General features: G+C 38.9%; 2 protein-coding genes across 2 annotated transcripts in view; one reads left to right on the top strand and one right to left on the bottom strand.

Annotated features, from left to right (window-relative positions):
• The first annotated feature begins 3,612 nt into the window (after positions 1–3,612).
• Positions 3,613–5,660, top strand: LOC139741557 (synaptonemal complex central element protein 2-like). The gene is made up of 3 exons (XM_071652137.1): positions 3,613–3,728; positions 4,449–4,668; positions 5,460–5,660. The coding sequence occupies exons 1-3, from the start codon at positions 3,613–3,615 to the stop codon at positions 5,658–5,660; spliced, it is 537 nt and encodes a 178-aa protein (XP_071508238.1).
• A 5,312-nt stretch (positions 5,661–10,972) lies between these two features.
• LOC139741545 (uncharacterized) overlaps positions 10,973–11,303 on the bottom strand; it is a gene marked incomplete at its 5' end in the record, with an annotated part of 56,152 nt that continues 55,821 nt past the window's right edge. The window contains one exon of the mRNA XM_071652127.1: positions 10,973–11,226. Coding sequence (XP_071508228.1) covers positions 10,973–11,226 — 254 coding nt within the window. The remainder of the gene's footprint in view (positions 11,227–11,303) is intronic.

The following is an 11,303-nucleotide window of genomic DNA, read 5'->3' as shown; positions in this document are numbered from 1 at the left end:
GAACAAGCAAACAAAATTATGCCATTGTGATGTCAATGCGACCTTGGTCATGCACTATTATATCGTAACTATTGTTCTCCGCATTATTGTGATTGGTGCACGCTCACATTTGCGCAGATCGTTAGCTTGACAGTGAGTACATTTATTTAGACCTATAGGCCAACCTGGAAACAGGTGCCTCGACCTCCCCCCCCCCCCCCCCCCCCCCCCACCCCATTGAAAACATTAACCTAATAGGCCCCGTAAATCCTGATGGCGGAGCCTGGTAAATTTTGAACCAAAGCAGGTTATCAAGACTAGCTACGCATTATGATACGGTTACCAATATGAATTGATGTCTGCTTTAGATGATGTCGTGTGCAAAGCTATCACAAAGATTTAGATATTTTTATAGGAAGTTTTCCAAGTTTTCCAAATATTCCATGGCCAGCGTCACGTTTTAAAAAATAGGGGACCCACTTCAGACTTCATACTTGTGGTTCCACTTCCGGGTTTCATCAGCTATCAAACAAAAAACAAACAAACAAACAAACAAACAAACAAAACAAACAAAAAGGCTTCAGCGTAACTTTTGGTGCCATCACTTTCGGGTTTCTTTATATAGCTGACAAGAACAAAAAAAAAAACACTTCTGCGCAAATATCGCGCTCACACTTTAGGGTTTCTATTTATTTTTCTTTTCTTTTCTTTCCAGTAAACCGTGTACCTGCATGCACTTCTGCATTTCCGGTGTTACAAAAGTGGAGTGGGGTCCAAAGTGGTGACATCCTGTAAGCCCCTATTCCTATGTGTGTTTCAAAAAAAAAATGGGGGGGGGGGCGCTTATCTTATGCATTCATTTATCTATTTATCTATCTATTTACTTATCCATCTATCTATTTATCTATCTATCTATCTACATCTATTTTTGCACTGTCTTAACGTTATTCATCAAGCCTTTGTATCATGATGTCGATCGCGAGTATTTGTTTTGGGTTTTTTTCTTTCGGATGAATGAACAAACCCATACTTTATTGTTTAGCGGTGAGCCAGTTATAACCAACGAGTATATTGTAGAGTAGCTTCTATACTCTTTGGTTATGACTATTGTAAAGGGTGCGTTTATCAACTCTTTTTCTCGGCAGAAACAGGTTTTCCAAACAGCTTTCAAGGAATTTTTACGAGTTGATAAACGCAAAGCTGTTTTGAAAGCCCTTTCGGAAAGCCTTTTCGAAAGCCGCAAATTTGTGGCTTTCCAAACAGGTTTCCTAAACAGGTTTTCAGAAACCTGTTTGTAAAAGCCTTTTGAAGTTGATAAACGCAAAGCTGTTTTGAAACGGCTTTGTAGTATTGTACTGCAGTTACGAACAATGCACGCCTTTATGACCTCTTCTCCTCGGGTCGAATTGCGCAATGCAGCTGTGCAGTGACAGGCCAGTTACTTTGTGTTCGCGAAGAGTTGATATTAACGCAACTACCCGTACTTAGTATTTTGGAGGCCGAAACAGCTTTCGACAAGGCTTTCCGAAAGGGCTTTCAAAACAGCTTTGCGTTTATCAACTCGTAAAAATTCCTTGGAAGCTGTTTGGAAACCTGTTTCTGTCGAGAAAAGGAGTTGATAAACGCACCTCAAAGGGCTTTGGAAACGGCTTTTGAAAGCCGTTTAAACAGGGGAAAGCTGATAAACGCAGACCAAGTCAATCAGAATTAATCGGCATTATGCGGTTCTACCCTACCCCCCCCCCCCCCCCCCCACACACACATACACAAAAGATAATCCTAACCCCTATTTTTACGATATAAAAATGTGCAATTTTACTTGCATGTTGCCATAGTAGGCCCTATTGAATTTATCGTTCTAATTACACAATAATCATCCTTGTATTTGGTATAAGCCCTACACACTACACAGCCCAGTCGCATCTGGTCGAACTATATAGGCCTACATAATCTTGCCTACAATTCCCGGGGACCGTTTCATGAAACTTTTTGTCAGTGATTTACACTGACAACTGTTAAAAGCTACTGAAATCCTTGCGTCTGATTGGCTGATAGCAAATTTGTCGGTGAAAACCTCCGACGATAAATCTGATTAACCAAGCTTTTCAAACGTGAATACTGGGGAGCGTTTCATCAACGAGTTCGTCGGAGGTTTTCACCGACGAATTTGCTATCAGCCAATCAGACGCAAGGATTTCAGTAGCTTATAACAGTTGTCAGTGTAAATCACTGACAAAAAGTTTCATGAAACGGTCCCCAGTACACTACTGGTAGGCCTATGCTTTTTTTCTTCCAAGTTTTGGTTCTCCGCCCCCATTCCAAATCCTGAAAACGCGTCCCTCCTGCATGCAGGACGATAGCCGTTTGGTTTGGTGCAGGTGGTAGGAGGCTACATTACTAGTATACAGATCAGTACTGGGATATGCACACGTTGTCGCCTAGCGCAACCAGGGATGGGTGAGCCTCGACCTCATGCTCACGCGCCGCCTGAGCCGCACACGCTAAAGTTTATGCTATCGATCTTGCGTAGATGTGAGATGTTCATTTTCACGGATCGAATGCGTACAGGCCGCTTGTCTTGACCCTGGTACTGTGCTGCTTTGTTCTTCATGACTTCGTAATCGTAGCATTGCCGTCAAAACCGACAAGGTTACCGGTAGTATTACACGTACAATGTAGTATAATAGTAATGCAGTCATAGAAAGACAATTAAGACTTCAGATTTGAGCAATCCTTTTACGATGCCTTTACTGAGAAAAACTCCAAGGAGTCAAGTAGGAACCTTTATCAATAACGTTAGGCCTACCGTCACAGCGTTGGTAATGCTGGTGAATGCATGGGGTTTGGGTACGTACGATCTTTGATTAGATTTAACGACCGTTAGATCCTACTTTAACAGTAGAATACAACGTCTATTGTTACACACACTGCACAAACGATGGCTCTTGAGACTAGCTCTGTGACTTGTGACAATGGTGGCAAGGTATCGGATGATCTTCTCTTCTTCTTCCGATAAAGTGCTGCCCTCAAATGGTCGAGGATGAACGCACTGCGAATTTTGATGCTAACGCTAGATTCCATGCCCGGACTATGTTTTAAAGGCATTTGTAAGCATCTAACTGTTGGGCCTAACACTAACAGTTATTGGTTAACGTTAGGGCCTATCATGATCTAGGCGTCTACACAATTATCATATCAAACAGACTTTCCATTGTAACATGTTACCGGTAGGCCTTTTCATATATAAATCTAGCGAGAAGTAAAATGATGCATTTCTATGGGCATGGCATGCAAGAAATGAATGTATGATGGCTGTAGGGTCTAGCTGTAACGGGTTAGATCTAACCCGTTAGATCTAAAATTACCTGTAGCGTTAGGAACCTATTTATTAGGTCCTAGGACCCTATGGTCTATGTAAGTAGATCTTTTCTGTGTGTTTTTTAGCCATCTGTGACATGTCGGCTAAAACTAAACATCATGACATGTACCAAGTAGACATTCTATGCTAGTACAGTAAGTGGGGGGTTGGGTGTCCGGACACTTAATAAGACTCGTGTACTGACTTGCTTATTTTACTTTGAATACACATTTACGCACAGCTCCTCACTGACAAATCTCTACTACTAGCTCAAGATGGATGTGACTGAAGGGGAACTGACTAATGGTGTCATATTTCCTACCAAGGCCCAACCAAGCAAACATGACCCATCCCATCAAGTAAATGTGCCCCTTATGCCAATTGAACATGAGTAAGTACACAACATTTGACCCAACACTTTGTCTTTCTCAAAGTCAAGATTAGAGTTATATAGAGGATCTGCATGCACGTGTATACCCATTGTACTTTTGACAATTCAGTAATCATTTAATACGCATGTCACAAGTGCAAAGGGATCAATTTGGTCCATGGATGATCTGTCGAGGCAAGGGTAGTTAATCCCTCAAAAGTTCATCCCTTGGGAGTCAATAAAACAAGAGAGAGGAAATTCTGTCAAATTCAGTTAAAGAATTTGCAGTTCTAAGATATTTTCCACTTTCATTTAACCAATCGAGGACGAGTCCCGAGTATACTTGGGCAAGTGTCAATGGGAAATGCATGTTGTTGCAAAATCAGTCCAGGGGCGGATCCAGAGGGGGGCGCAACCGGCGCACGCCCCCCTTTAATTTTCGTCAAAAACAAAAGAAATAAAAAGAAAAAAATGAAATGAAACCCGGAAGTGGCACCAGAAATATTAGTCACGCCCCCCCCCCCCCTTTACAGAATTCCTGGATCCGCCCCTGCAGTCCGTCCTCGACAGGTTAAGCAAAAATACATGTAGAAGGTCAAGATCAAGATCCAATTCTGACATTTCAAAATCTACTAGTAACTAGCCATAAATCCATCCATGGAACTCTTTTAGTGTATTGTGGGGAAAATGTCAAGATTGTACACAAGTAATCCTACACATTTTTTTTTTTTTTGTCCAAAGCTTAGAGGAGTGCTCTTCTGGTGCCACGATGCCTATCCACCAACCCCCTGACCCAGTGTCCACCCATCTAATGACCTATGACCTTGAGGTCACCCAAGGATCTCTGCCATCGAGAGAAGAGATCAATCAGCGTGCGCAGCAGGTCATTGACCAGATTAATGAGAAGAGAAAGCGAGATACCACTCTCCTCAACGACTTCAGAAAGGTGCTCCAAAACCAGGTGATGACAAGTTCTATAGCTCTCTCAGGACTTAGCCTTTGATGGGATTGAGATTATCTCTATTTCTATTATGCATTAACACTGAATCCTTACTAGAAACTGATTAAGTGCAGTTTAGATGTGATGACCAATGAGGCAAATCATTAGATTGCTACTTGTAGTTTCTTTTTCAATTGATGTCGAAAGATTTGTACATTTTTGTTTTCAGTACTCGAAGAAAGTTTTGTTTGTAAAACTTTTTAAACCAGTACAGTACTGTCTTTCAACTGAACATACTATAGAATACAAAGTGTGAACTGCATGTTGAAGATGGATGTATGTTTGTTTTACTGGGAAATTTTTCAGGGAATTCCATCCTGATATGTTGTTTGGTATGAGAACAGAAAAGCAGAGAAATATATCAGTGAAAGTCTGGGGAATAATTACACACACAACTCTGTGTTATCTAAATGATAAGTCTTGTAGAAACAAAACTGTTTTCCTTGCCATTTGAGAAAAATTGTAAAGATTGACAGACACCAAGTCCAACAAAGCTAGCCACTTTGAAGGATCAAAATTTAGCATCCTTTTGGAAAGGGTTTTCTAATTCCCAAAGTGATCTCTTGGGCATGCGAAGCAGAGACCAACACCAGTGGTCGGTGAAATTAATTGGGTTTTGACAAGTAGCAATTTGGAATATACAGTGTACTATTAAAGAACAGATGCCCTGTATTCCTGTGATGTCTTTCCAATTGAGATCACCAAGTGGAGAAAATGTTGGTCAGTGAAATCCATTTGATTCTGGTCGACAGGTGACAAAGTCATGTGATACCTTGGAAGAGAGGATGTACCAGGTCTACGAGGCTAATGGGAAGACCATCCAGTCCAAGCTCCAGGAACTGTTCTCCACCCTGGACCGGGTGGCCTCTATCGAGGAGGAACTGGACCACTTCAAGGAGGCTCTGGGTCTCCTCTATACAGACATTCAGCACTCTCCAGTGGTTCCTACCTAATGTTAGTCCAGGCTAGGGCTCGGGGGGTCTGAGGTAGCGTAGTGGATGTCGTGGCAAAGCAGCATAGCGATGTAAATGCGTTTTTAGAACTTGCAGTTTATGATGATACAATTCATTTTGATGTCTTGTCTTTCATTCAGTGGTAATTTTAGTGTACCACAACAGGAGGGCTGCAGAAAGGTTATGTGTGCAAACTTATTGTGATATATGTAGTACTGTATCATAATACTATGTGAACAAGAACTCAGACTTGCTTTGTCTTTTTTATACATTTTTCTAAGGCTTTTAGAGGTTTCCGAGTTAAAATTTTGAGACATTGCCTCAGTGATATGTATAACCACCTGTTCAGAATATGTTTTCAATGAAGACATTATTCATTTGGATCTCTGCCATTTTATAGAGGCAGATTTCAGAACAAAAGTGATAGAAAAAATGTGGCTGTATTCACAAACAGAAATGATAAGTTCATAAGAATGTATTATTGTGTATACAAAGTGCATAATGCAGTAATACGTGTTTAGAACACAAATTTAATGAAAACATGTTCATTCCGATCTTCTTTCTTCATGAAGTGAATAATGATTTTGAGATTTTAATCAGAAGGTTGATGTAAATGTTTGTTTTCGAGGGAATTTGTTGAAGAAATTTTGTTCAACATGCTAGTAAGTACAGTTTTTTATGCCTCCGCCACGAAGTGGTGCCGGAGGCATTATGTTTTCGGGTTGTCCGTCCGTCCGTCCGTCCGTCCGTCCGTCCGTCCTTCCGTCCGTCCGTCCGTCCGTCCTTCCGTCCGTCCTTCCGTCCGTCCGTAATGAATTTTGTGGACAGGGTAACTACCAAAACCTTTTGAGGTATCCTAATGAAACTTGGCATGTATGTGTATTAGGGGGTGAAGTTGTGCCTATCAACTTTTGGGTGCACATGCTCAAGGTCAAAGGTCAAAAGGTCAAGGTCAAATGATTAAAATTTCACTATTTCCCCCATATCTATGCAATGCCGAGAGATATTTTCTTGAAACTTAGTGTATACATGTATTACCCAATTAAGATTCTCTGGTGAAAGTTTGGGGTCATGAGGTCAAAAGGTCAAAGGTCAAAAGGTCAAGTAAAGTGTTGAAATTTTACTTTTTTCTCTGTATCTTGGAAATTGTTCAAGGTATCTTCATGAAACATAGTATATATGCATGTACTGACTGGCAGTGGTTATCTAGGGAATTCAGGGTTCATTGGGTCAAAGGTCAGGGGTCAAAGGTCAAGGCAATACTTCAAAATTTTACTATTTTCCTTATATTTATGCTTTGCCAGCAGGATTATTTTGTTTAACTTGATGTATGCATGTATAACCCAATAGAAATTATCTGGGATTTTTTTTTTGCCAAGAAGGTCAAAGGTCAAAAGGTCAAAGTGAAAGTGCTGAACTTACTTCTTTCTCCATATCTCGGAAGTGGCTCAAGTTATCTTGAAACTTAGTACATATTTATGTATGTTCTGCCTGACAGTGATTCTCTTATAAATCAAAGGCCAGATGAAAATGATAACAATTTACTGTTCAATACAGAAATTGCACTTTTTCTCCATACCTTGAAAATTACTCGGTGCATAAACTTATGAGAGGGTCAAAGTCAAGTTAAAGTTCTTAAATCCCCAAATACATGCTCTCCTCCAATTCATCCAATTAAACATACACGTGTAGGTCAAGGAAGGTAAACATTCAATACATTTGTGACAAACATGTCATTTTGATATTTTGCCAATTTTGTGAAAATGTAATCACACATTGTCCACATGTACTATAGACCCATTAGGAGAATCATGCATTATGGCGGAGGCATACCAGTCGCCATAGCGACATTTCTAGTTACAAATTATATGACTAAAATATGTTTGCCTTCAATCCATATTTCACTGTATATTGGTATACTTTTTGATCTGCAGTTTTACAGCCCTTGTACTATGATCTTAGGATATCCTAGATGAAAAGAAACAAGCATGTTTTATAACTCAGAATAACTATTGTGATTTTCCAAAAGATGTGCTTGTTTACTTTGTTTGTACTTTATTTGTACAAGGAGCTTTTGAACTTGTTGGACGGAGTTATGACCAAAAAAAAAAAAAAAACATAAAAAACAACAAAAGAAAACATGATTCTAAATGAGCATCTAAGTTGGCCTTCAGATTTGGCAAAAGATTTCAACAAGGTATGAATTTGTAACAAAGTATCTATTCTACAGATTTTAGTAAATCATACTAAGCACCTTTATGGTCTGCAAAACATATTTTGCCATTATGTATGGTATTGTATGAATAAACACTGTTTTCAGCTTTATTTGTTCCTGTAAGAGGGCTTTCATCACTGCCATGAATGTATGTACATAAAACGATTGAATGTTATTTGCTGATATATTTATGGCTGGATAAAGTCTAATAATGAGTATTATGTTCCTGCACACTTCAAGTTCTTATCCTTGTTAGAATTTTGTATTATAATGTGTGTATGTTGTCAGGGAATAATTTCCATTCTTGGTATTGAAAAGCAATGACAGTTGTTGTACATATTATATTTTGCACAATATGGAATACAATCAGTGTAATCAAACTGGTACACAAATGAAACTTTGTATACCAATTATATCCAAAATGCAGAGCAAATTACTCTGCAATACCAGGGAAATTATTCCCTTGTTTTATGTGTGTGTGTGTGTGTGTGTGTGTATGAAACATACATACCGGTATCCATATATAACACATCAAAACCTTAGTTAATGCATTGGCAAAGCTGTACATATGTGACTCGTCTACTACAGCTGATATCATGATGACATACAAGACATTAATGTGCATAAATGATTTATTGCAGCGCATGCAGCTATTACAAAATACAAATCAATTTTCCCTTAGTTGGTGCCTATCTCACTGCAATATCAGTTTTATAGTTTCAACATAACAAGACCTGGGACCAATATAATGTGTTCATGATAGGCACGAAAGTTGGCACGAAATGCATTTCTTGATTGCCATGGTATACCACAAGACTTTGCATACTCAAACAGGAGCAGATCCAGGAATTCCGTAAAGAGGGGACACCTTTACAAAATTAAAGGGGTCGCATGCACCCCTCCTCCATTTTTTCTTTTTATTTCTTTTGTTTTAACAACCAAACAAAACAACTTGACAAATAAAGAGGGGGCGCGCACCAGGTGCGCTCCCCCCTGGATCCGCCACTGCTCAAAGAAGAAAAGCTCTTGCCTTCATACACTTCCATTCACTTTCAAATGCAGACAGACGCAGATATCAAAACCTTGCCTCATCTGTTGGTATATCACCTGCCAATTAATCATCTGCCAATTAATCATGTAGGTTGAATTCACAGAGCCAATATAGTCATGTGGAGACATGATAATTATTTTACTTTCATACTAACGAAATGCCCAATGTAATTTACACTGAAAAATTCACATGCCATCTTGAAAATAACATAACAATATTGTATCGATGAATGTCATGCAAAACCATGCAACATTTCAATATTTCAACAACAATAACAACAAACCACAGAAATCAATATCCCTGCCATTTCCCCCTCTGTTTCATTTCACATATTTTGTCTGTGCAGTGACTAAGTATTCAACCTTTTCTGTTAAAAATATTACGGTTCCTTCAATGTCATAATGTCTTTTGCATCCATCCTTGTATCTATCGTCTTAATAATCCTTTAATATTCCAAGTTTGAATTCAAAAAGCCAATCAGAGAAATTGATCTTGACATTAAATCTGTGACTGAAATCATCATAGCATCCAAGACTTGTTAATCAAAGCATTGTCTTGCTCTCCAACACCAGAGGGCAGCAGATATGTTTGAAGCTCTTTTTGGATAAGGTGTCTTATCAATATGTTTTGGTGAGAAGATCCTGGTTTTGAATATTGTTTATTCTTGCTAATGCTAGGGTCTTATGTGAAAAGGAGCTTTCATGAAATTTGTTGACAACCAGATACGGTGCACACCAGTTATAGTGAAGTCCTTGGGATGGGCGTTTGTTATTTTCATTATACAGGCGACTCTCATTTTTACAAAGTCCACGGGACCGGCAGCTTGCTTTTGTTATATTGAAATTTTGTTATATCTGAATGTGTAAAGTGTAAAAAGATAGCTAGACGATAATTTTAGGCCTTGAAGTTTACTTCTTTGTGACCAATTTCATTATAACCATGTTCATTATCCATGACCAGATCGAGTAGAATTTATCAAATTATAAGATGTTACACCCGCACAGTAAAGTACGTAACTGTATATAAATGATTATCTTTTGACCTGAATATTTTACTTTGTTGCAATGAGCATTTCGTTATAACTGTACCCAGTATTCATAGAACTGGAGTGCACTGTAATTCATTATGTGGTATGCAAGATAAATCACTAACATGAACTTTTCAATGGGTGTACAATTGTACTGTGCGCTCTTTAGAGAAATGAGTTGACACAGCTCGTAACTTTTATTGCAATACGATGAAGTAATGTGATAGTACATTGCTGTTCCCATGGAAACGAGCTAGACTTGTGTGGTCCTCAATCTCACAGTGTGGATCATACCCAGTAGGATGTACATGAAGATGACAGCAAATGGGGGGAGGGGGGATGAGGAAGAGGAGGTCCAATTAGGAGGAAAAGTAATTAAGTTACATAATGTCAAGGAAGAAGTGCATTGCTTTTCTTTAACCCCTTGAAGACGAATCCTGATTATACTTGGGCAGATGTCTATGGGAAATGTGTGTTATAGCAAATTCAACTTGTCCTCAATGGGTTAAAAATCTTAAACTTCTTCCATAGAAGTATCAGAGTAGTTCAGACAAACATAGAAAATACGGCCACAATCATTCATTATTACTCTTAATTTCCGGTCATGGTGAAGACAATAATTTTCCATGCGTATTTGCACGAATAAAACATTTGAATGAAACTTATACATTGTATATACTAAGCTGTTACATGGGAAGTGAAGGTGTAAGCATATTGTCTTTCTACCTAATGTTTCATCTTTAAAAAAATGCTAGTAATAAAACACATTACTGTAAAGTGGAAATTTTTGCAGTGTGGAAATTTTTGTGCATTTCTTGTGACCAGAAATTAGCACAAAAAAAAAAGCACGCAAATATTTTTGCTTGCCATACGTACCACTAGTTAATGTCTCAATTCTAAAGAATTAAAAACGTGTGAAATTCATCTTACCCTGCCAAGAGCAAAAAAGATTACTTGGAGGAGTTTATCCACTTATACAGTACTGCATTGTTTGAAGACTAAATGTGATATCTGTGTTACTACGGTGTGGGGACACAGTTCATGTGCATGTCCACATTAGCAGTAACCCTCATCTCCTTGTCCTCACAGTTCCAATTGCAAGTGAGCAGGGTGCCTCGGCAGGTAAACGTCACTACAACTTTCTCTGTCTTGGAGGCCAGGTGGGTGGGAGGGCACTGGGGCACTTGGAGGTCAGAGCGGCAGGTGTATTCATAGTCATCCACAATGATTCTAGACTTCTTCACTTGTGTCATCAAGGGAAGACAGCTGTTGTCTGATGGATCATGAAGAAAAAAGAACAGCAAAGAGTTACAAAATACTCGTGGATTCATTTTCATCTTAAACTTTAAA

Source organism: Diadema antillarum, unplaced genomic scaffold (assembly GCF_040938485.1).
Source record: "Diadema antillarum isolate AM-2024a unplaced genomic scaffold, OU_Dant_1.0 scf00000031, whole genome shotgun sequence".
Lineage (NCBI taxonomy): Eukaryota > Metazoa > Echinodermata > Echinoidea > Diadematoida > Diadematidae > Diadema > Diadema antillarum.
This window is presented reverse-complemented; position numbering and strand designations above follow the sequence as displayed.

What these genes read in the sequence shown, in the direction of transcription:
- LOC139741557 (XM_071652137.1), top strand. Translation starts at nt 3,613, where the DNA reads ATGGATGTGACTGAAGGGGAACTGACTAATGGTGTCATATTTCCTACC. An exon ending in CTTATGCCAATTGAACATGA is followed by an intron (nt 3,729 to 4,448) that starts GTAAGTACACAA and finishes TTTTGTCCAAAG; the next exon opens with CTTAGAGGAGTGCTCTTCTG. An exon ending in GAAAGGTGCTCCAAAACCAG is followed by an intron (nt 4,669 to 5,459) that starts GTGATGACAAGT and finishes TCTGGTCGACAG; the next exon opens with GTGACAAAGTCATGTGATAC.